Below are 26,124 nucleotides of genomic sequence, written 5' to 3'. Positions count from 1 at the left end.
GGCGGCACCACGTGGGCTGGGGCGCCCTCCTCCCGCCAGAGCAGCCTCGGGTCCCCAGGTGTTGATGGACTACAACTCCCATAATCCTTAGCTAGCAGGACCGCTTGGCCAGGGATGATGGGAGTTGTAGTCCAACAACACATGGCGACCCAAAGTCCGGGAAAGGCTGGGTTAGAGTGCCGGAATGGGAGCTGGGAGAGACCAGGGTGCAAAAAGCTCACCCTGGGTGTTATCCTGGGGGGTGGCCGTCACTCTGCCCCTCTCAGCCCTAACCTACCCCGCAGGGTTGTTGTTGAGATGCAGGGAGATTCGAACGATGTGCGCCACCTTGGGAGTTGCGCTGATGGGAGTTGTGGTCCAACACATCTGGGCGGCACCACCTGGGCTGGGCCACGCTCCTCCCTCGCCAGAGCAGCCTTTCTCAGCCCCGGGTCCCCAGGTGTTGATGGACTACAACTCCCATCATCCTTAGCTAGCAGGACCACTTGACCACTTGGGGGAAATGGTGGGAAATTTCAATGCAACAAAGAAATAAATGACTCGGGCACAGCTACGGAGTCTGTTCGTTGCCCAACGACGCGCCCAAGGTCAAGAGGAGCCGGAGGCGGTTGCTGGCTCTTGCGGGGCGAACCTGGTGCTGGCGAGGCCAAGATAGCAGGTTCGATCCCCGTATGGGACAGCTGCATATTCCTGCACTGTAGGGATTGGACTAGATAAATGGTTACCAACCTTTTTTTCCCCCATGCCCCCCCAGCACCTCTAAAATCCTGATGCCCCCCCCACATATAATTCTTATTATTCAATAAATGAGCTCCTATTCACCTGGAGGAAGCCTAAAAAGCACATTAACCGTTAATAACTCATTCTCGAATTGCCCCCCCATAAAAATCAAATAACCCCCCCCCCCGTGCCCCACGTTGGGAACCACGGGACTAGAGGATCCTCAAATTGCTCCCTTCCAAATCGACGATTCTGCTAATCCGGATTACCTGCGCGAGAAACAAAGAAGGGGCGGGGCTTGGCTACGGCCCCTCCCACACAGGGAGGATCCCCTCCCTACTTAAATCCACCTCCCTCTCCCACGCGGCTTTTGGATACCTTCTCCGAGCAGATCTGCGCGCCGGTGCTGGAAGTGGGTTCGTCTTGTTGCCTTTCCCTTCCCCTGCCCCCAAAGCTCCTGTCCCCCCCCATACCCCCCACCTCCCAACTTCAGGGGAGGCCGTAGAGCCGCTTTACGCGCACTTTACGCGGAGACTGGGGAAGGGGCGCGCAGAAGCCGCGGGCGCCTCGCGGTCGGCGCGCAGCGCGCAATCTTTGAAGCGCCCCGGGGCTTAAGGAGTGGTTTCCTCGTATCTCCCTCTCTCTCTCTTCTTGTTTTAACTTTATGTATGTCTTAAAATCATCTCCGATTGTTAGCGTAGATCCATCCAGTCATCTTTCGCAGAGGTCCTGGGGGGTCGGCTCCCCAAACTCTGCCGCCTTTCATCGCCAAGATATCCCGTTCTTTGCCAGGACACCCCAGCAAGACCCCTCTCGACCTTGTGCCCATTGCCCAAATGTGCTCCTCTTGCTGAAGCTTACTAAATCTGTTCCATTGTAAAGGCAAATGGGCACCTCCTTATATACCGTACATTAAGTGTATGTCAGTGTCTTCACTGCATATGTTTAGGTGCCGGAAGAAACATTTCTCTTCAACCGGGTGTTTGGTTGATAAACTTTTGATGGCTCTGGAAATGTGTTTGTGGGAAGGGAGATACAGTAGTGGTTTGGTTTTATGGCGTATTTTGTTTGCTCGTTTTGTATTTCTCTCTTGTGAAGCGCGCTGGGATCCTCAGATGAAGGGAGATATGCTACTGCTAGTAGTATTAGTACAGTGTACCTCGGGTTACATCCGCTTCAGGTTACAGACTCCGCTAACCCAGAAATAGTGCTTCAGGTTAAGAACTTTGCTTCAGGATGAGAACAGATATCGTGCTCCGGCGGCAGCAGGAGGCCCCATTAGTTAAAGTGGTGCTTCAGGTTAAGAACAGTTTCAGGTTATGAACGGACCTCCAGAACGAATTAAGTTCTTAACCCAAGGTACCACTGTATTAGTACGAGATGAGTGCCACAACCCCAAACTTGGTTACGACTGGACCTAATGGTCAGGGGTTCCTTTACCTTTTTACGTTCGTATCTAGAGGTGACACTGTATTCAGCTTTTCTGAAAGTGCTTGTAAACTTAATACAGTGGTACCTCGCGTTAAGTACTTAATTCGTTCCGGAGGTCTGTACTTAACCTGAAACTGTTCTTAACCTGAAGCACCACTTTAGCTAATGGGGCCACATGATTTCTGTTCTCATCCTGAAGCAAAGTTCTTAACCTGAGGTAATCTTTCAGGGTTAGCGGAGTCTGTAACCTGAAGCGTCTGTAACCCAAGGTACCACTGTACTATTATTGGTACTATTAGTAGTATTACTAATACTAGTAGTAGTAGTAGTAATAGGAAACATCCTCCTGCTTCTTCAGATCCCCCCCCCCCCCGGCATCTGGGTAGTAAGCAGTGAATTTACTCCCCAAGGTTTGATTTGGAGCCCAGGGAGAGAGCAAAGTTCACCCAGGGAGCTTCACGGCTTAGTGGGGGATTTGAATCCGTGACTCTTCCCTGGTCAGAGTCCATCTCTCTCCTCCTCCATCTTTGAGCCATTGATTGGCTTAGCTTGGGGGTGTGTGCATTGTGGTTCTTGCGGCGCAGTGAGACTTGCACCTTGATTGCCAGCTGGAAAATGGGTTTAAGAGCGGCCCTTTTTCGGAGCCCAAGATGTTGCTGCTCCCTGTTGCCTTCTTGCTGACGCTTGAGTTTCCATTCCACGCGGTTAGTCAGTGGGGCTGACTTCTGAGAACTGGAGGAAACGGGGAACTCCTCTGTGGCTAAAACTTGCCCAAGAGGCAGGGCAAGTTCATAAGTTCAAGAACTTCTTCACTGGAAAATGGCAGGAGTCAGGAGAAATTGTGCCTCGTCTGGACTGTTCTGTGGAGGCAGAAGAGCGTGGATCAGGCCAGTGGCCCATCTAGGCCAGTATCCTGTTCTCACAGCAGCCACTCAGATGCCCCAAAGGGCTGCCTGAGAGCAGGATCCGAACACAGGTTCACTTTCTGACTGTAAGAGCTGTTCGACAGTGGAGCAGCCTCCCTCGTGAGGTGGTGGACTCTTCTTCCTTGGAGCCATTTAAGCAGAGGTTGGGTGGCCATCTGTGAGGGATGCTTTATCTGAGATTCCTGCATTTCATGGGGTTGGACTGGATGACCTTTGGAGGTCCCTTCCAACCCTGCACTTCAGTGATTCTCTCCTCCTGTGGTTTTCAGAAACTGGTGTTCAGGATGCTGTGGTGGACTGGAGGAGATGGGCTGGTTGCCTGTTCAGGGTGGGGTTGAGCTCCCTCTGGAAAGGTTCAGAGTTGGGGGGCGGGGGTGGATCCGTCTTGGCCTCTGGAGTAGTAGTGTTGTTGTTGTTTAGTTGTTTAGTTGTGTCCGCCTCTTCGTGACCCCCTGGACCAGAGCACGCCAGGCCCTCCTGTCTTCCACTGCCTCCTGCAGTTTGGTCAAACTCATACTAGTAGCTTCAAGAACTCTGTCCCACCATCTCGTCCTCTGGCGTGCCCTTCTCTTTGTGCCCTCCATCTTTCCCAACATCAGGGTCTTTTCCAGGGAGTCTTCTCTTCTCCTGAGGTGGCCAAAGTCTTGGAGCCTCAGCTTCAGGATCTGTCCTTCCAGTGAGCACTCAGGGCTGATTTCCTTCAGAATGGAGAGGTCTGATCTTCTTGCAGTCCATGGGACTCTCAAGAGTCTCCTCCAGCACCATAATTAGTAGTAGTAGTAGTAGTAGTAGTAATAATAATTTATACCCCACCCATCTGGCTGGGTTTCTCCAGCCACTCTGGGCGGCTTCCAACAAAATATTTAAAATGCAATAAAACATCAAACATTAAAAAACTTCCCTAAACAGGGCTGCCTTCAGGTGTTTTCTAAAAGTCAGATAGTAGTTGTTTATTTCCTTGACATCTGACTGGAAAATGTTCCATAGGGAGGGCGCCACTACCGAGAAGGCCCTCTGCCTGGTTCCCTGTAATCTCACTTCTCTCAGGGAGGGAACCGCCAGAAGGCCCTCGGAGCTGGACCTCGGTGTCCAGGCTGGACAGTGGGCGTGGAGACGCTCCTTCAGGTATTCTGGGCCAAGGATGGTCTGTTCACGCTGATCCATGCACTTGGCAGCCTTTATTATTGCAACGTGCTCTTTTCAGAGCTGTCCTTAGGCCTGGTCTGGAGGCTCCAGCTGGTGCAGAATGCCACCCCTGGGCTACTGAAGGGGAGAAAGTATTGCTTATTTGTTTTTTACCTTATATTTTGGAAATGTGCACCCAGTTTTTTCCCCTTTAATTCCCCCCCCCCCCCAAGAGAGTGGAGACCCAAGCTAGAGCTTGTTTAGCTTAGACGCACATCCGGCACTGGCTCTAATGATTAATTGGATCAATGCGGTACTCCTGTCCAGAAACCCATCTCCCAGGGCCCAACTTTTCCTTCCTTCCTTCCTTCCTTCCTTCCTTCCTTCCTTCCTTCCTTCCTTCCTTTCTTTCTTGCCTTTATATACCACCATTATCTTCCAAGGATCTCAAGATATATATGGTTTTCCTCCTCCTCATTTCACCCTCCCAACAACCCTGTGAGGGAGGTGACTGGCCCAAGGTCACCCAGGGAGTGGGGATTTGAACCCTGCTCTCTCAGGTCCAACACTCTTAAAACCCTCCATGCCACACTGGCTGTTTTCATTGGCCTTCCTCAGTGGGGTGCCCTCTGCCTGTTTTGGATGGACGGTCCCTTAGCTGGCGCAGGGTGGAGTAGCCCTGCCCTTGAATGCTGAGTCCAGGTGTTTTTCGGGCGTGCAAATATTGATCCGTTCCTTCTCTTCCTCTGCCACAGGGTCCTTGGGTGACCTTTGTCCTTTCCCCTGCTTGCCAGAGCTGATGCTCAAGATGTCCTGCTCTCACGAGAAGACCATGAGAAGCTTATTCGTCTGCCTGGCTCTCGTGACACTGGGCGACACCCGGCTTTCCTTCCGGAGAAAAGGTAGGCACCCACCATTCGCTGGGTGAGCATCCTTGGCGGTTCCTGTGTGTTTTTAATCCTCTGGCATCAATGGCTGTGATGGGATCTTTGTCTAGACTGAGCAATGTTTCCCCAGCTTGGGTCCCCAGCTGTTTTTGGACTACAACTCCCATCATCCCTAGTTACCCAGTGGTCAGGGATGATGGGAGTTGTAGTCCCAAAACAGACAGACCCAAGGTTTGGGAAACATTGGGATTCCAGATTTTTTCAGATCCCCCATCCCCATTCCGTAAACTCACCCTCATAAACCTACCTATAAAAAAAGCATTATTCCGAATAGCGGTTTGCGTAACCCACTAAGGAAGCAGATAACACGGTAAAATACAAAGCAGTAGCAATTAATTGCACATTGATTCAAGGGTTGCTGTGGTAGGTGAAGATTGGTGCATTTCTGGTAGGCAGTTATACATAAATATGTTATGCTACGAATTTCCTTAACTTTTACTTTTTTGTCTGTAAAAAATGTGCAAATATATATTTTTTTCATGCAATTTTCTCTGCTGTATGTTGTGTTTTTAGCTACAATATTAGTGGTTGACATGCAAAAAGGCTGGAGCATTCGGGGAAATGATATATAATGAACTGGAAAAAAAATGTTTAAGATAACTTTTGTAAAACAAACCAACCGAGAAGCCTTTTTAATAGACATTGCAGGAGAAGAAATACCAAAAGACTGTTTATGTAGGCAATGACAATGGCAAGAATGCTTTTTGGCCAGAGATGGAAGGAAGAGGAAAAGCCAGCCGAGGAAGAGTGGAGAGTGAAAATGATGGACTACGCAGAAATGGAGAAAATGACTGGGAAGATCAGACAGCGAGATGATAGTAAATTTAAAGAAGAATGGTATAAGTTCATAGAGTACATTAAGGAACAATGTAAATATTTAAAGACGTTAGCAACGCTCATTGTCGCTAGCCATTGGGCATGCTGGCTGCGGCGACTATCCCGTGCCCCTAAGCATGGATGGCCGCCTGCCATGTATGCTTTAGCTGAGGTTCCTGCATTGCTTGGGGGTTAGACTGGATGACCCTCGGGGTCCCTTCCGACCCCACAGTTCGACAATTCTGTGTGCAGAGGAGGGCGACTGAGATGATCAAGGAAACAGAGTCTGATGAGGAATGGTTGAGGGAGCCGGTCTATTTCAGCCTGGAGAAGACGGAGAGGCGACCTAGGCATCCAATGAATGTTGGAAGATTTAGGGCAGATAAAGTGCCGTATTTTTCACTCCATAAGACACACCTAGTTTTTAGAGGAGGAAAACAAGAAAAAAATATATTCTGAACGAAACAGTGGATGTATGATTTTTGTGGTTCATGCTGTGGCCTCAGACATGTAATCTGATGGTAAATTTGGGGTGACCCAATGCAAAAATCCTTAGGATCCATGGGGATCCGTGCTTTGTAACCACGTTTTTGCACCATTGCGGCCCCACGCAACAGTGGATACGTGATTTTTTTGGTGCAGGCTGTAGCCATGGACATGCTATGTGATCTGATGCTGAATTTGGGGTGACCCAATGCAAAAATACTGAGGATCCATGGGCTTTTACCTCTCCCATCCCAGGCAGCCTCCTTTATCCCTAGCGTCCCTTATCTCCCTCCCGATCCCACTGATCAGCTGTTTCCTTTCAACACTCCCTTCCCTCTTGTTTGCCTTAGTGTAGTGTCTTTTCCTTAGCTGGAGCAGTTTTTTGTTCCTCCTTTTCTTCTAATTTCTCTCCTCATTGCTTTAGTCTTCCTGTCTCCTCTCCTTGCAAGTTTGCTGTCTTTACCTCCCCCTTCCCAGGAAGCCTCCTTTATCTGTAGCATCCCTTATCTCTCTCCCCAATCGGCAAATGATCAGCGGCTTTGTTTCAACACCCACTTCCCTCTTTCAAAAAGAAAAAAAGCATGATCTGCTTTTCACCCCTCGGCAATTTGGCTCCAGGGACCACGCATTCACTCCATAAGACGCACAGACATTTCCCCTCACTTTTTAGGAAGAAAAAAGTGTCTTATGGAGCGAAAAATACGGTACTTCTTCACATTGTAAAACTATGGAACTCTCACCCACAGGAGGCAGTGATGAACACCAATCTAGTTTTTAAAAGGGGTTAGGACATTTAGGGCTTTAAAGGTCAGCACCAACACTTTGAATTGTGCTCGGAAACGTACTGGGAGCCAATGTAGGTCTTTCAAGACTGGTGTTATGTGGTCTCGGTGGCCGCTCCCAGTCACCAGTCTAGCTGCCGCATTCTGGATTAGTTGTAGTTTCCGGGTCACCTTCAAAGGTAGCCCCACGTAGAGCGCATTGCAGTAGTCCAAGCGGGAGATAACTAGATAACATTGTTGCAGATGGCTTCCCTGGGGAGACCCCTGGCCCCCTCTCCCCTCTTGGGAACGGGACTCTGGTGGAAACTGAGGTCTTTCCTCGTTGCACGTCTTGGAGCGCAAAACCTCAAGCGGCAAGTCCAGAGCGGAGTTGGAAGCCGTCAACTGAGGCTGTTCGTCATCTGCATTCCCAGGACTACATGGCCTTGCCTCATGCCAGCACTTCAGCTGCCAGAAACCGCAAAATGGGGTTGTTGCAAGTTTCTTGAAAAACAGGTGTGTTGCAAGCTAAATCTGGAGACTGCTTTGGTCACAGGAGTTGGATCATAGACTTCCTGTGAGCAACAGCGCTGAGGCTGAAGTGCAAAACCGGGAAGAGGTTCGGCGAAGGCGGCGCCACCTTTTTTTATCCCAAATTCGTGGATTCCCTGTTTTGCAATGTGTCTGTCTGCGTGTTTCCACATCGAGCCGTTACGCGGAATGAGGAAGAGCAGCAAGCTCTGACGTATCGTTGTGCTACGTAATTCTTTATGTTGTCCCTCTGTGCTCCAGCTTCCGAGACCTGCTGGGCATTGCCCACTCTCTCTGCCAATTGTCTTTCTCTCCCACGGGTAGAGGGAGCCCGTGGCCGTGGGACTCGGCGGGCACCAGAAGCTGCTCCGAAAACACAGAAGGGACCCCGTAAGGAGACCCGGAGTGAAGGAGGGGTAGCGGTGCTGTGAGTTCATCGCTCTTTCCGCGGAAGCGAAGCCGCGCGGCTGTTACAGATGAGCGCTGATCCTTCTTCCTAAAATCAACGCTAAACTGCAAGCAACATACCCGTGAGTAAAGGGGTTTAAAATTTGGCAGAAGAAATTCGGTAAATTTGGCTGAAAGCGGGAGACGAGAAAAGGGAAGTCCGTCTTCCGACATTGCTGACAAGATCAAAGCAAAGCTTCTAAAAACGGAAGCGTTTGAATCGGGACTGTGGGAAGCTTAAACTTTTTCGTGCTATAAGATCTGCTTATTTTACTGAGCTGAAGGTGGAAATGGACATTGACTGAAAGAAGTAGTAAATGGTGACTGAAAGAAGTAGTAAATGGTGACTTTCCTCCTATCTTTTTTCTCCTTTGGGCTGTTTTTTTAAAGAGCCAGATTGTCGGGCTGCCAGAGAGAGGGACTGTGTCAAACTGCGGAAACAGTTGCAAAACTTTGCTGAAACGTAACTGTTATATTTGAGCAGAAAAGACTGAATGGGATACTGTTACAAGCACCTTTCATGAAACTTTGTTGATCTATAAAAGGTGCTTTGGGAAACTTTGAGTTTATGAAGGGACTTTTGGACTAATGAATCTACTGTTTTGAAACAATTTGGAACTTTAATGGCGGATTACTTCCTTCTTTGTCTTTGAAACCTGGTGGTACTCCCCCTACAGGGCTTTCGGATTATAAAATCCTGGGAACTGACTTTTGTTTTGAATTCCATCTCACTGGTTGTTTACTTCTGAATTTGCCTTTCCCATGGAACAATAGACAATTTGACCTTGAACATTGACAGATGTGTAATGAGTGGTGCAGGGAGAACAAGAGCATCTAAAGCAAAGGAAGCTAAAGAGGCTAAGGAAAAAGAAAAGGAAAGAAGACAATTCGTACAAACAACGTCGACCCAAGGACGCCGTTCGTCGGTTCCAGCTGTACTGGTGACCCATAGAGAACAAGGGGAAACAACTGAGAAGTCCACTGAGGAAGATATGGCAGCAGGTGGGTCAGATACACTATTAAAACAAATATTGGAGCAATTATCAAGTCTAAACCAGAAGGTGGACGACCAGTCTGTGAAGATAGATAAAGCAACTTCCTCAATTCAAAAATTGACTGACCAAGTTTCCCAGCACACGCAAGCCATAGAGAAATTGCAAGGAGCAACAGCGGAAAATCGGGAATTAGCTGGAGAAGCAATCCAGAAAGTGGGAGTTTTACAAAAAGAGGTTGAAGAAATAAAAGGAGAAGTTAGGTCCCTGCACAAACAGGTGGGTGAACAACAAGTCTATCTGTCAATGGTGGAACTGAAAAACCGCGAGAGCAACATCAAATTGAGAGGCATCCCGGAACTCGAGCAAGGAGACTTGATTGGATACTTAACACAGGAATTCTCGAAGTTCTGGGGTTTAAAGGAAGATACAGATTTCAGGATAGTCTCGGCATATAGACTGGGAAGACTGGTAAGGAAAGACAGATCCAGAGACTGTTTGATAATTTTAAGAACAAAGGAAGAGAGAGACAAGATCCTAGGCCTTCATTTCAAAAAAGCAATTGAAATACAAGACAAAAGGGTGGAAATTTACAGAGATATCCCGAGGCAACTGCTGGACCTTAGAGCCACCTACACAGAATTAGCAAAATTGCTGAGACACAACGCAATTCCCTATAGGTGGGAGTTTCCACAGGGATTATCCTTCACCTACAAAGAAAGGAAGGTTAAAATAAGAACACCTGAAGATAACCAAAAGTTCCTTCACGACCACGGAGAAGATCTCCAAAAAGGAGCGGATTGGCTTCCAGGTTTACCAGCACCAATACTGCCCGGAAGTGGGCCAACGCCTACACCCTCGGGATCTGAGAAAAAGGAAGACACCCCATCTTAAGAACATTTTAAATAGAACAGGATGTCTCTGCAGCTACTTAGTTGGAACATAAATGGCGGGAATTCTCCGGAAAAAAGGAGAAGGATATTTCATATCCTAAAAAAAGAACAATTGGATGTAATATGTCTCCAAGAAACACATGTGACTAGGCTCCACAGGAAAGTATTAATCAATAAAAGACTTGGCCAAGAATTTATCTCATCAGACAAAGTTAAAAAAAGAGGTGTTGTAATTTATGCAAAGGAGAACCTGTCGCCAAAATTTTTATTCAAAGATGATCATGGAAGAATCCTCGCAATTGAAATCCAAACACAAGGGGAAAAGATTTTGATACTAGGAGTTTATGCGCCAAATGATGGAAAATCAGAATTCTACAAGAAGCTGCATGAGACAATGTTGGACTATTTGGACTATGCTAATATCATTGTGATGGGAGATATGAATGGGGTGGTGTCTACAAATATGGATAAATCCCAAAATCAAAACTTAACAACAGACGGCAGACTCCCTAAAACCTTTTTTGAAATGACAGACAATATGGACTTGATTGACATCTGGAGGACAAGGAACCCCTTGGGTAAAGAAGGAACCTTCTATTCTGAGGCCCACTTGTCATGGACACGAATCGACCAAATTTGGATATCTAGAGGGCTGGCTCCGAAAACGAGAAAAGTGGAAATCTGCCCAAAAACCTGCTCCGACCATAATGCCTTAAAAATGGAACTGAGACTTTTTCCAACTGGATCCTTCAGATGGAGAATGAATGACACCTTGTTAAGAGATCAAGAGATTGTGAAGAAGGCCCAAAAAACACTAAAGGACTACTTTGAAATAAATTTGAACACTACGGTGGAGAAAAGAACAATCTGGGACGCAAGTAAAGCTGTAATGAGAGGGTTTCTGATTCAACAGAATTCGATAAAAAGAAAATATTGGAATGGAAAAAAAGAAAAAATTTTAGAGAAAATAAGTGAAGGAGAGAAAAAGCTGAGAATTAAACCAAAGTCAAAAGAGGTGCTAAGAGAGATCAAATTTCATCAAGCACAATATTCGAAACTGATCAATCGAGAGATTGAGTGGAAAATCAAACAAATGAAGCAGAGATCGTTTGAATCAGCAAATAAATGTGGAAAGTTGCTGGCTTGGCAATTGAAAAAAAGACAAAAGTTAAACACGGTTACAAATTTGGAGATTCAAGGAAAAATAGTTCAGAAACCAGAAGAAATAAGAAAGTGTTTCCACAGATATTTCAAAGAGCTCTACGCACAGGGGCCTCAGAAAGAATCGGAAATGGACCAATTTCTGGAAACAAATGGACTACCTAAAATAAGTCAAGATAAAAGATCAATTCTTAACAGCAAAATAACTCAACAGGAAATTGAAGGTGCCATCCAAAACATGCAGCTGGGCAAATCTCCAGGCCCGGACGGGCTCACCTCCAAATATTATAAAACCTTGAAGGATTTCTTGATACAACCGTTGTTGGAGGTTTGTAACCAGATCATGGAGGGGAGGAAGGCACCGGAAACGTGGAAAGAAGCATTTATCACATTGATTCCTAAGTCAGAAAGGGAAAAGACTCAGCTTAAGAACTACCGTCCCATCTCACTCCTGAATGTGGATTACAAAATTTTTGCAGACATTTTAGCAAGTAGACTTAAAAATGTATTAAATGAAGTAATTCACAAGGACCAAGCAGGCTTTCTCCCTGGTAGACATATGTCGGACAATACCAGGAACATTATTGATATATTGGAGCTGTTGAGAATTAGAAACACAAGGGCTGCCTTAATCTTTATTGATGCGGAGAAAGCATTTGACAACATTTCTTGGATGTTTATGAAGAAGAACTTGAAAGGGATGGGAGTGGGACGGGGGTTTGAAAATGGATTAGAAGCAATTTATGCAGAACAAAAAGCTAAATTGATAGTGAACAATGTGGTATCGGAGGAACTTCGAATTGAAAAAGGGACACGACAGGGGTGCCCTCTATCCCCTCTGCTATTTATTTCTGTACTGGAGGTATTGCTGAATATGATTAGGGAGGACCAGTTGGTGCAAGGTATAGTGGTCGGAGCGAAACAATATAAACTGAAAGCTTTCGCAGATGACTTAGTCTTGACATTACAGGAGCCAGAATCTAGCACAAAAAGAGTTTTGGAACTTATCCTGGAGTTTGGTCGGGTGGCGGGATTTAAGTTAAACAAACAAAAAACTAAGGTTTTGGTTAAAAATCTGACACCTACAGAGATAGAGGGGTATCAGAAAGAGACAGAGTTAAGTGTGGTTAAAAAAGTGAAATACCTGGGAGTATCCTTGTCCACTAAAAATTTAAATCTTTTCAAAGATAACTATGAAAAATGTTGGTTGGAAATCAAAAAAGACTTGGATATATGGTCAAGATTGAAACTTACCTTGTCAGGCCGAATCGCAGCTATAAAGATGTGTGTTTTGCCAAAAATGTTATTCTTATTTCAAACCCTTCAGGTCGTGGACAGAATGGAATGCTTTGGAAAATGGCAGAAGGATATCTCTAAGTTTGTCTGGCAGGGCAAAAAGCCCCGAATAAAATTTAAAATACTAACCGACTCAAAAGATAGAGGGGGGTTTGCCCTGCCGGATTTAAGGTTGTACTACGAAGCTGCAGCCTTCTGCTGGTTGAAGGATTGGTTTCTGTTGGAAAACACCGATGTCCTAGATCTGGAAGGGTTTGACAATGTGTATGGTTGGCATGCATATTTGTGGTATGACAAGGCGAAGATTCACAAACTGTTTAAAAACCATATTGTCAGAAAATCAATTTTTGCCGTCTGGATGAAGTATAAGGATTTATTAGAAAGTAAGACCCCGAGGTGGTTATCACCTGTGGAAGCTAAGATTTCTAAAAAAAGGCCCAATATGGAGGCCTATTGGCCAAAATATTGGGAATTGATTGAAAGAGTTGGAGACAATTGGAAGCTCCAAAGCCAGGACAAACTAAAAGGTAAGGTGCGAGATTGGTTACATTATGCTCAAATTCAAGAGGTATTCAAAATGGATAAAAAAGTGGGTTTCCAGTTGGAGAAATCGAAACTGGAGACGGAGTTACTAGAACCAAGGACTAAGGTACTTTCGAGGATGTATGACTTGCTGCTTAAATGGAACACACAGGATGAGACAGTTAAATCTGCTATGATTAAATGGGCACAGGATGTAGGACACAACATTATGTCTGAGGACTGGGAAAGGTTATGGAACAGCGGTATGAAATTCACGGCATGTAGTGCCTTGAAAGAGAACATTATGAAAATGGTTTACCGGTGGTACATGACCCCAGTCAAGTTGGCTAAAATATATCATCTTTCTGATAATAAGTGTTGGAAATGCAAGGAGGCAGAAGGGACATTCTTTCACCTCTGGTGGACCTGCCCGAAAGTAAAGGCCTTTTGGGAAATGATACATAATGAGCTGAAAAAGGTATTTAGATATACCTTTTCTAAGAAACCAGAGGCCTTTCTCCTGGGCATGGTGGACCGGAAGGTGCCAAAGAAGGACAGAACCTTGTTTATGTACGCAACCACAGCAGCTAGGATTCTCATCGCTAAGTTCTGGAAAACACCAGATTTACCCACACTGGAGGACTGGCAGACGCAGTTGATGGACTACATGGAGTTGGCAGAAATGACTGGCAGAATCCGAGATCTGAGCGAAGAAACAATGGAGGAGGACTGGAAAAAATTTAAGGACTATTTGCAAAAACATTATAAGTTGTTTGAATGTTAAGATAGCGCACGATTAAGAAACATTATGCTTCTGCAATTTATTTTAAGTAAATGATAAAGTAAGCATTGATGGAAAAAAACGAGACATATTTGAAACAAAATATTATGTTTATTAAGAGTCATAAAATTAAATTACAAACTTTTGAAATTGGTAACATAATATATTTAAAGGTATAATAAGATGGGAAACAAGATAACAAATTGCTGAACTGGCTAGAACAATGAATGCAATGCTGAGAGGATGTGAGGAGGTCCAAAAGTGAACTGTTGAAGGACGTTAAAGAAAGTTTCTTAATATTTTTTCTTTGTTTATTTTTCTTCATATACATATATAAAAAAATGTTTCTTGTATGTTGCCATGTAAACAAATTTGTTAACCTATGAAAAGAAACGCAATAAAAAATCTTTATAAAAAAAAAAAACAATTGTCTTTCTCTCCCCTTCCCCCCCTCCCAGTAAGGGTTTTTTTTTATTTCATTGGTAAAGGTAAAGGGACCCCTGACCATTACGTCCAGTTGTGGCCGACTCTTGGGTTGCGGTGCTCATCTTGCTTTATTGGCCGAGGAAGCCGGCATACAGCTTCCGGGTCATGTGGCCAGCATGACTAAGCCACTTCTGGTGAATCAGAGCAGAGCACGGAAATGCCGTTTACCTTCCCGCCGGAGTGGTACCTATTTATCTACTTGCACTGTGACGTGTTTTCAAACTGCTAGGTTGGCAGGAGCAGGGACCGAGCAACGGGAGCTCACCCCATCGCGGGGATTCGAACCGCCGACCTTCTGATCGGCAAGTCCTAGGCTCTGTGGTTTAACCCACAGCGCCACCCGCGTCCTCCCAGGTCATAGTCAGTCCATCACTATAACCATTACACCACCCTGGCTCTGAATACAATACTGGAAACATTGCAGGGGTTGAACTTGTTTAATACACATTGTTAAATGTTTACAAAACAGGGAACAATTACAGGAGCAGAGGAAAATGGAAAGTTGAGAAACAAGACTATAGAATGAGGCACGTAGAATGAGTAGAGCACTTGCACATGGCATGGCTTAAAATAACACACACAAAAACCCCATGTAAATAATATCATCATTATCTGATTATCAAGTCTACTTCCAGATTTGCCAGGCGTGTGACAAGGGAAGTTTTGAAAATGATGATTTCGTTGTAGATGTAAGGAGGGGCTGCCAAGTCATTTAAAAAGCGTCTGGAGGTTCTAGTCCCTGTTGAAATCTCAAATGATGGCTAATTTTCTCCAGCGTTGCTACATTCCAGAGTGAGTGATACCCAAGCATCTGGTGCAAGATTTTGGGCTGTTTTCCACCGAGTAGCAATTACTATCTCTTGAGCTGCCAAGATAATATATAACCCTCTGCCAATTGTGATCTTTGCAATGATGAGTGTTTGATATATTTTGGCTCGGTTGGCAGAGCGTGAGATCATTTATCTCAGAGCTGTGGGTTTGAACCCCACGTTGGATGAAAGATTTCTGCATTGCAGGGGGTTGGACTGGATGACCCTCGGTGTCCCTTCCAACTCTACAATTCCACAGTGGATAATAATAATAATAATAATAATAATAATAATAATAATAATAATAAATTTATTTGTATCCCGCCCTCCCTGGCCAAGAGTGGCTAACATCATAAAAACAACACAATATGCATAAGAACAGACATCAATTAGTTAAAATACATCTTTAAATTAATTCAGACGAGTTAAAATCTGGGCAGGTGGCAATTAATCAGGTTGGAGTTGAGAGTGGTTAATACTTGCCAGGATCAACTGCTTTCACTGAGCAAACAAGGGCCTGTGAGCGGGTTGGGGGCCTCCTTTGGGCTTGTTTTATACAAAGGAAAGTAAGTACAGTGGTATCTCTGGTTGCGAACGGGATTGGTTCCAGAGGCCCATTTGCAACATGAAAAAAGCACAACCCGCTGCGGCGCATCTGCCCACGCGCGGGTTGTGATTCGCTGCTTCTGCGCATGAGCATGATGTCATTTTGCGTGTCTGTGCATGCGCGAGCGGCGAAACCCGGAAGTATCCCTTTCTGGTACTTCTGGGTCCCCGCGGGACGTAACCTGAAAGAACGTAACATGAAGCGGAGGTAACATGAGGTATGACTGTAAGTCGAACTGCATCCTGCCCAAAGGCCTGGCGGAACAGCTCCATCTTGCAGGCCCTGTGGAAAGATGTAAATTCCCACAGGGCCCTGGTCTCTTGTGGGAAAGCGTTCCACCAGGCCAGGGCCATGGCCAAAAAGGTTAGAGTCTTGGACTTGGACCTGGGAGAGACCAGGGTTTGAATCCTTCCTCAGCCACAAAGCTCACCTTGGACTGCCTCTCAGCCTGAATTATAGGGAGATATGATCTTCCCAGCATCTTAGAAAGCAGAGACATCACCTTGCCAACAAAGGTCCTCTCCATTCTGAAGGAAATCAGCCCTGAGTGCTCACTGGAAGGACAGATCCTGAAGCTGAGGCTCCAAGACTTTGGCCACCTCATGAGAAGAGAAGACTCCCTGGAGAAAGACCCTCATGTTCGGAAAGATGGAGGGCCCAAGGAGAAGCGGACGACAGAGGATGAGATGGTGGGACAGTGTTCTCGAAGCTACCAGCATGAGTCTGACCCAACTGCGGGAGGCAGTGGAAGACAGGAGTGCCTGGCGTGCTCTGGTCCAGGGGGTCACAAAGAGGCGGACATGACTAAATAACTAAACAACAACAGCATGATCATCCCAGTGGCCTGTACCTAATCTATATGGGGCAGTGGCTCCCAAAGTGGGGTGGGGGGCAAGAGGATTACTTAGAGAGACACTGAGAGGTGTGGGGGTGGGATCCTGGAGGGGTACACAACTTCCAGGCTTTGAAAAGCTCCTATCATTGGATCAAATTCATCTCTTTTGTTGAATTCGTTAAACAAAGTCGTTTTGATTGACTTTTTGCATAAAATGGGCAACTAATTGGTACTGTTTTGACTTTTATTGCGTGATTATATTCCTTAGTGTGTTCTGCTATCTGCTAGTCTGAATAATGCTTTTTGTAGATTTAGTGTGAGGGGTATGGGGATGAGTTTATGGGGGCAGTGGCCCCCAAAAGTTTGGGAAAAGCTGGACGAGGGCTTTATAGGTCATAGCCAGCACTTTGAAATTGTCACAGAAGTTATAGAATCATAGCATTGAAAGGGGACCCCAAGGGTCATCTAGCCCAACCCCCTTCAAAGCAGGAATCCCCCCCCCCAGCGTTGGACTTGAACCCACAACTCTGAGATTAAGAGCCTCATGCTCTACCGACTGAGTTGTCCCAGCTTGTCTGGATGATTCTCTCGACTTCTTAGATGCCTTAAGCAAGCTATTTTTAATAATAATAATAATTCATTATTTATACCCCGCCCATCTGGCTGGGTTTACCCAGCCACTCTGGGCAGCTTTCAACAGAATATTAAAATGCAATAGTCTATTAAACATTAAAAGCTTTCCTAAACAGGGCTGCCTTCAGATGTCTTCTAATAGTCTGGTAGTTGTTCTTCTCTTTGACATCTGGTGGGAGGGCATTCCACAGGGCGGGTGCCACCACCAAGAAGGCCCTCTGCCTGGTTCCCTGTAACTTGGCTTCTCACAGGGAGGGAACCGCCAGAAGGCCCTCAGCGCTGGACCTCCGTGTTCGGGTTGGGCGATGGGGGTGGAGACGCTCCTTCAGGTATCCTGGACTGAGGCCGTTTAGGGCTTTAAAGGTCAGCACCAACACTTTGAATTGTGCTCAGAAACGTACTTTAATATCCTTTTAGAGCCTGTTGCAAGGTTTCTGTTTCTGATGGCTCAGGAACTGGGCCACCAAACACGCTTGGGGATTTTGGGTTTGCCCATTTCCTTTGCGCTCCTTTACATCCCTCCCCTCTGCTTTTCCCTCTGGCCCCAGGGTGTAGACCACCAGAACCGCCTGCTCACAGTGCCTACCGATGCCAGGCCCCCCTGTGCCAGGAGCCTCTTCTGGACTCGGACCTGTTCGGACCTGAAACGGTGGTGGAATTCTACTGCCTACCTGGATACTTCACGACCAGCCTGCCAGCCCTCGCCTTCTGCCGAGGAGGGCAGTGGAATATGCTGAGAGACCTCGCTTGCATGCCCCCAGGAAGTAAGTGTTGTGACCTCTCTCTCTCTCTCTCTCTCTCTCTCTCTCTCTCTCTCTGCCCCATACCCAGAATAAAAATGCAAAGAGAAGAATAATTTGTGTATCCGGTTTGCCAAATCAGAGATGACCCAACTGCGTGAACAGCCCCTTGAGGCTTCAACTGACTCCCCTGCAAAGGAAGTTTGTGGCATCTTGTGCTTTTTAAAAAAAGTTTAGTCCAGAGTTTCCCAAACCTTGGGTCCCCAGCTGTTTTTGGACTATGGTTCCCATCATCCTTGATCACTGGTTCTGTTAGCTAGGAATGATGGGAGTTGTAGTCCAAAAAGAGCAGCTGGGGACCCAAGGTTTGGGAAACCCTGGTTTAGAGAAAAGGCAAGGAAGAGGGGACAGGATGGGAGTTTATAAAACGATGCAGGGACTTTTCTCCCTGTCATGTAACCGTAGAATTTGTGGGCACCCAGTGAAGTCGATCGTTGGAAAATTTGGGGCAGACAAAAGCAAGTCTTCCTTTGTCAAACAAACAGTTAAACTGTGGAACTCACTGATGCAGGATTTATGGAGGAGGAGAGGGCTATTGATGGCTCCTAGCCAGGGACGCGGGTGGCGCTGTGGGTAAAACCTCAGCGCCTAGGACTTGCCGATCGCATGGTCGGCGGTTCGAATCCCCACGGCGGGGTGAGCTCCCGTCTTTCGGCCCCATCTCCTGCCCACCTAGCAGTTCGAAAGCACCCCTAAGTGCAAGTAGATAAATAGGTATCGCTTTATAGCGAGAAGGTAAACGGCGTTTCCGTGTGCTGCGCTGGTGCTGGCTCGCCAGATGCAACTTGTCACGCTGGCCATGTGACCTGGAAGTGTCTGCGGACAGCGCTGGCTCCCGGCCTCTAGAGTGAGATGGGCGCACAACCCTAGAGTCTGTCAAGACTGGCCCGTACCGGCAGGGGTACCTTTACCTTTAGCCAGGATGGCTGTTCTTCTGCATCCCAATTGCTGGAAACTCCAGGAGAGTAGAGGGCTCTCGTGCTGGACTCTTGCTCGTGTTTCCCACTGGGGCATCTCCTATTATTATTTTTAATGCTTTTTATTGGTGTTTCATTTAATACAAACAAACAAAATACAGTAAAATCCAACAGTCATTTACCCACATTATTTCCCCACACTCTCCTGAGCATTGACTTCCTTCCCTCCCTTCAATAGGTTTTCTTATGTCAGTTACTTTTCCACAGTTTCTTATTGTATCCAATCCTATCTACATCGTAAGATTTATTTCAGTCCTGCCAGAGTCTTCAAATTTCTACTGTTATTATTTATGTACTCCATAAATTTGCTCCAATCTTTTTGGAATTTTCTTTTCTCCTGATTTCGGATCCTGCAGGTCAGTTTTGCTAGTTCTGCATAATCCACCATCTTCGTCTGCCTCTACTCCTCTATTGTTAGTAATTCTGGTACTTTCCAATTTTGGGCTAACAAAGCTCTGGCAGCAGTCGTAGCATACGTAAATAACATTTGATCAGCTTTTTCTATTTCCTTTCCCATCAGACCTAGCAAGAAAGCTTCCGGCTTTTTCGGGAAAGTGTATTTAAATATATTTTTCAATTCGTTATAAATCTGTTCCCATAACTGTTTCATTTTCTCACATGTCCACCCCAATTGGGCATCTCCTTGGCCACTTCAAGAATAGAATGCTGGACTTGGTGGGCTGCTGGCTTGATCCAGCCATAGCTGTCAACTGTCCCTTATTTGGCGGGACAGTCCCTTATCCCAGCGCAGCGTCCCGCTGCTGTCCCTTTTTGATGATGTCCCTTAAATTTCCCGGGTTTCAAAGGAAGCAGCTCCTCTCCCTCCCTCCCTGCCGGCCAGGGAGGAGGGAGGCTCCAACTGTGTTGCTTGGCTGCGTTGCTCACCCAATAAGGAGTCTAAGAACGACTGGGGGGTGGAGCTTGCATGCCTTGTGCCCATCAAATCGACTGCATTGCCTGGGGACTTGCCTTTGCTCAGCGCTTCCCAGCGGAGAGGTGACGGTGGTTTTCCTTGCTGCATCCCCTTTGCCGGGTTGCTGCGCTGTGGGAACCACCACTTGAGGCTTCGTTTGGCTGCTGGCTGGGCTTTCTGCCTTTGGCTTGGAGGGGCTCAGACGTTGAACCTACCTGTGCCCCTCGGAAAATCCCTTATTTTGGCTGCTGGTCCCTTATTTTCAAATCTGTAAGTTGACAGCTATGGATCCAGCAGGCTGTTCTCATGCAATATTTCAAGTGGCATGCAATCCATGGTGTCTTTCGCACACCTAGCATTACACCCCACACCCTCCGATGTTGCAAGGGGGGCTCTCCTTGTGTCCCACATTCAGAGTGTCGTGGCCCAGTCCCGAGTGCCATTCATGCAAGATGCAAATTTCGGATTCCCTGGGCTCAGAATTCAAGCCTCTCCACCGGTTTGGTTGCCACCTTGTGGACAGAACCGCAACAGCAGTTCACTCTGTCACCCGCCGTTTTGCAGGCGGCTGCCATTAGCTGCGAAGGAGAAGAAGAATCTGACTTTGCAGAGGATTGTTGGTGAAATATACTTGGAGTTGAGAGTTGATTTCATGCTCTTTATTCAGTTCATAGTGGTGAGGAGGAGGAATTGAAGTTCCCCCACAATATCTGCTTTATATACATTATTTACACATTGGGCCACACCTGATTGGCTAATTCCATGATTCTCCTGTAGGCCAATCAGGTTGTGGATTCACTTCCACCTGGAGCTGGATTGGATGGCTCCTGCGGACCAATCAGACTGCTGCATTCTGAATCCAATTGTTCTAGGACCAATCAGATTGCTGCATTCTGGATCCTCTTCAACCCAGTACATAACAGTTGGGCTCAGGGATGATGAGGCGACTTGCAGTCCAGCAACGTTTGCAGGGCACCAGATTGGCTTTTCCTACAGCCACTGAAAAGCGAGTGTTCAAATTTTAATCCCAGGGATATGAATTCAGACTCATTCAGATTTGCAATTATTTGGGTCCAGTTTATTTGAGAGGCTTGTCGGCTACGCAAAGTTGCTTAGGATTGGGTTGGGGCCCTTAGCGAGCCAACTTTCAAGTATGCAAGCTTTTGAGTCCAACAGAGATCTTGGCCTATTGACAGCAGTGGGTGACTGTTGTGCTGCTATAGCGATGGTTGCTGTTTATTGTTGCTGCTGACCTTGTGTGTTATCATCCTGCCAGGGCACTCAGGGTGGTCTAAGACAGGGATCAGAAAACTTTCAGCAGGGGGCCAGTCCACTGTCCCTCAGACCTTGGGGCGGACGCGGACTATATTTTGAAAAGAAAGAAAAAAATGAATTCCTATGCCCCACAAATAACCCAGAGATTCATTTTAGATAAAAGCACACATTCTACTCATGTAAAAACATGCTGATTCCCGGACCGTCTGCGGGCCGGATTTAGAAGGTAATTGGGCCGGATCCGACCCCCGGACCTTAGTTTACCTACTCATGGTCTAAGTTTGATGATATTCCAGGCTGGTTCTGGAAAACACCAGATTTACCCACACTGGAGGACTGGCAGACGCAGTTGATGGACTACATGGAGTTGGCAGAAATGACTGGCAGAATCCGAGATCTGAGTGAAGAAACAATGGAGGAGGACTGGAAAAAATTTAAGGACTATTTGCAAAAACATTATAAGTTGTTTGAATGTTAAGATAGCGCACGATTAAGAAACGTTATGCTTCTGCAATTTATTTTAAGCAAATGATAAAGTAAGCATTGATGGAAAAAAAACGAGACATATTTGAAACAAAATATTATGTTTATTAAGAGTGTTAAAACTAAATTACAAATTTTTGAAATTGGTAACATAATATATTTAAAGGTATAATAAGATGGGAAACAAGATAACAAATTGCTGAACTGGCTAGAACAATGAATGCAATGCTGAGAGGATGTGAGGAGGTCCAAAAGTGAACTGTTGAAGGACGTTAAGGAAAGTTTCTTAATATTTCTTCTTTTTTTATTTTTCTTCATATATATATATATATAAAATGTTTCTTGCATGTTGCCATGTAAACAAATTTGTTAACCTATGAAAAGAAACGCAATAAAAAATCATTATAAAAAAAAAATAAAAAAAAAAATAAGTTTGATGATATTCCAGCAGCGAAATGATCTCAGTGTTCAGGGGGCAGAATGCTTGCAGGCTTCTCAAACACACCACCCCTGTTAGGATGGGCAGCTGGCCTGGACGGACCAGTTCGGGTCATTCCTGCCACCACAGACATTTTTGACACCTCTTGCCCTAACCTTGACCGACCAAGAAGCAGCTTGCCTTATTCTTCCATCTGTGTAGGTCTGCCCTCCCTGTTTACTTTTGGGCACTGATACCCGCAGTCCTTAACCAACAATTTCCCACCTTCCTAAGGGTGTCCATTAAATCTCTCCTGCCTCCCCACCCAACCCTTGCAGCTCCACGTCCCGACGCCTTCCTCTCCGCGGCCTCCGTCCCCATGGTGCTGGCTGCCGCCGTGATCTTTTCCGCCATCCTGGTGACGGTTGTGGCTTGCGTCCTCCTGAAGACGAGACTCCACTTCTGCCGCTGCCTCAGGTGAGCCTGGCAAACTCCAAGAGTGGATCCTGTTTGTAGTCTGCTACCTTCCACTGCTGAAGTGTATTTATTATACAGTATGTTTACTGTATTAGGGATGCGGGTGGTGCGGTGGGTTAAACCACAGAGCCTAGGACTTGCCGATCAGAAGGTCGGCGGTTTGAATCCCCGCGATGGGGTGAGCTCCCGTTGCTCGATCCCTGCTCCTGCCAACCTAGCAGTTCGAAAGCACGTGAAAGTGCAAGTAAATAAATAGGTACCGCTCTGGCAGGAAGGTAAACGGCGTTTCCGTGCGCTGCTCTGGTTCGCCAGAAGCGGCTTAGTCATGCTGGCCACATGACCTGGAAGCTGTACGCCGGCTCCCTCGGCCAATAAAGCGAGATGAGCACCGCAACCCCAGAGTCGGCCACGACTGGACCTAACGGTCAGGGGTCCCTTTACATTTATGTTTGCTGTATTACGTGTTATAAGAAAAAACAGCAACTGCTCCCTTTCTCTTATGGGGTATCCAAGGCCCATATAGAGTCCTTAAGTGGGTTCCCTATTGGTAGGAGAAAATAACAGAGGCCAACCGGAGAATATTGAGAAGCAAAGCAGCTAGTAAGTCTGATCTTTATTAAACTGTTGCAACAGGGTCCCCCCCCCACCACACGCAGGAGGAAGAACCCAGAACAATGGTGTGCAAGCCCTTATATAGACTCTTGAAATTGCCCACCCTGTAGCCCAAGACCACCACCCAAAACATCATACATACATCCCAGAAGGGCGTGGTCTACAGCAGAAATCCTGTCTGCCAGGATACCTGACAATGGTCACTGATTGCATTACCTGGGCACCCTGGCCATTCTTTTGTGAGGGTAAATACTTTCGTTCCTGAATCCAGGTCACAGGCTCACCCTTTTCATACACAAATATGCCCTTAAGGCAGGATTTGCAAGCAAAAAGACAATGGGAAGACTTACCCCATTTGCCTCCCTCCTTGCAAAGGAATATTTGAGGTCATTGGGAGAGTCAGAATGGCTTCAGGATTACTCTTCCCTATGATTTCACACACATGGCTCATATATTTAGATATGTGTGCATTTATGAATACAGTGGTACCTCAGGTTACATACGCTTCAGGTTACATATACTTCAGGTTACAAACTCCACTAACCCAGAAATATTACCTCGGGTTAAGAACTTTGCTTCAGGATGAGAACAGAAATTGCGCAGCAGCAGCAGCAGGAGGCCCCATTAGCTAAAGTGGTACCTCAGGTTAAGAACAGTTTCAGGTTAAGAACGGACCTCCGGAACAAATTACGTTCTTAACCTGAGCATAGCTGTCAAGTGTCCCTTATTTGAAGGGACAGTCCCTTATTCCAGTGCCGTGTCCCGCTGCTGTCCCTTATTGATGGATGTCCCTTAAATGTCCCTTAAATTTCAAAGGAAGCAGCTCCTCTCCCTCCTTCCCTGCCGGCCAGGGAGGAGGGAGGCTCCAACTGTGTTGCTTGGCTGTGTTGCTCACCCAATAAGAAGTCTAAGAACGACTGGGGGGTGGAGCTTGCATGCCTTGTGTGTGGCTAGTTAATGCAAGCTGAGGAGGTTTTTGAATGCTGGACGCCATCTTGTTGCATGTGCTGCTGCAAACTTTGCAGTGCAAAGCCAGGCCGGGGAGCCATCTTAAGTTGAGGCTGCATAGGCCTTGTGGTGCATGTGATTCAGATTCCATTCAGTTGAACCTCTGGTTACAAAGTGGGTTGGACAGTGTTCTCGAAGCTACCAGCATGAGTTTGACCAGACTGCAGGAGGACAGGAAGACTGGAGTGCCTGGAACAGGTGAGGCTGCAGGTCCCTTATTTTGGCTGCTGGTCCCTTATTTTCAAATCTGTAAGTTGACAGCTATGAACGTGAGGTACCACTGTATTTATTCTATATTTGACACCTTAAAAATCTTATACTCAAGACTTTTTTTTTTAAATGGATAGCTGTATATAGATATTTTTTAAAACGAATAGATTGGTCCTTCTTACACACCCTTCCTCCCTTTTGCAAGCTGCGGGGGTCACACTTTGCTCGGGCTTGTACAGAACTTTGGTTTCAAATACCCTCACACTGCCATCTCTCTCTCCCCCCCCCACCCCAGTTCCTACGAGCCCCTGGACGACCCGTTGGAGCAAGTGGAAGAGCTTGACGTGCCCGGAGTGGACTGCAGCGGAGGGCCCCTCCCCTCGTACGAAGAGGCCGTCTACGGTCACACGGGGTGCCCCTCGCCTCCGGGGGCGCAGGGCCCAACCCCTCTGGTCCTTTCCCAGGAAGCCTGGGCCCCCCCAGATCTCTGCGGCCTCGGAGAGGAGCCCCCTTCCTACGAGGACTCCTTGGTGGCAGCTTCTGCCGAATCGGGACCTGCCCCAGGAAGAGAGTCGCCCTCCCAGCTCCCCACATCGCTCTTGCCCCCGGGTGTTGGAAAGAAGGATGGTCCTTAGCCAAGCTTGCAGCGCTTTCGTTGATCCGCCTTGGAGCCACGATTTCCTTCCTTCTTTTCCCCTCCACCCTTTTCCAAGTGGCTCCCTGTACAATCTTGGAGGGCAGCGGGAATTACGGGGGTGCCCTAAGGAAGCCCTGCCCCTCCCTGATCAAACGCTGCTATTGGAGGGCTGTGGTGGGCGGAGCGATGCATCCGCCAATGAGGGACTGACTTAATACCCCGGCCAATGGCCCCGTGGCAGTGGAGCCATATTGCAGATTCAATGGGCTGGTTGGTTTTCTGTGCCAGGACGCAACTAGGAATTCTGTCCTGAGAATTCTCTGTTTGTTTGGTTGTTGTTTTTCTTAATTTACGTTTTAATTTTATTTTAAAGCCTTTTTCTTAATTCATTTTATTTCCCAAAGCAAAACGTGAGTGTGTGGATATGGGGGAAACTCATAATTCCTTCTCTCCAAAGCCTTCCTTGCCTGCTGAGCTCAGAAATCACGCAGCTTGGAGGTTACTGGTCCCTTGCCCCAGTAACGGATGGAAGTCTTGGCCCAAATGGCTCGGGGGAACTGACTCCCTCCGCTGAATTTGGTTCTGCAAGAGCAGACTTGTGACTTTGCTGAAGAGGCCAGCCCGAAAGCAGTATTGACATTTGCCAGAACTCTGGGTTAATCGCCCCATGTTGTCTGAGTGTACGCTCTCCGATATACTTTTGAATGCTGTTTGTCATTTTCAGGGATTTATTTTTTAAAAAACAATTAAAACTTTGTTCATTCTACACTTGTGGACTATTTTTTGCATCTGCCTTGAGTGTGTGGACTTTTTAGAAAAATAAATAAATCTGCAAAGTGTTAAAGTCTGGACCGGGATGAGTTTTGGGGGTGTAGAAAGTCCCCCCTAATGTACTGATTACAAATTGTTTCTGAACGGCCGGTTATCTAGATGTCGACCCCGTGTGCAGTAGCCGGGAAAAAGGCAAATTCCATGTGAGGGATCGTTAGGAAAGGAAGTGAAAATAAAACTGCTGGTGTCATAATGCCATTGTACAAATCTAGGGCACAGCCTCATTTGGAATACTGTGTTGCCTCAACTCAAAAGGGATATCGCAGAGTTGGAAACGT

General features: G+C 46.6%; 1 protein-coding gene across 1 annotated transcript; it reads left to right on the top strand.

Moving 5' to 3' along the window:
- Positions 1-936: 936 nt before the first annotated feature.
- On the top strand, positions 937-25,508 carry LOC308590517 (sushi domain-containing protein 4-like). Its single transcript, XM_081200636.1, has 5 exons — positions 937-1,132; positions 4,958-5,104; positions 17,754-17,969; positions 22,410-22,548; positions 24,674-25,508. The coding sequence occupies exons 2-5, from the start codon at positions 5,002-5,004 to the stop codon at positions 25,011-25,013; spliced, it is 798 nt and encodes a 265-aa protein (XP_081056762.1). The 5' UTR covers positions 937-1,132; positions 4,958-5,001; the 3' UTR covers positions 25,014-25,508.
- Positions 25,509-26,124: the final 616 nt, after the last annotated feature.

This window comes from Podarcis bocagei, assembly GCF_964188305.1.
Source record: "Podarcis bocagei genome assembly, chromosome: 7".
Lineage (NCBI taxonomy): Eukaryota > Metazoa > Chordata > Lepidosauria > Squamata > Lacertidae > Podarcis > Podarcis bocagei.
The sequence above is the reverse complement of the archived record's forward strand: the minus strand, read 5'-3'. Positions and strand labels throughout refer to the sequence as shown.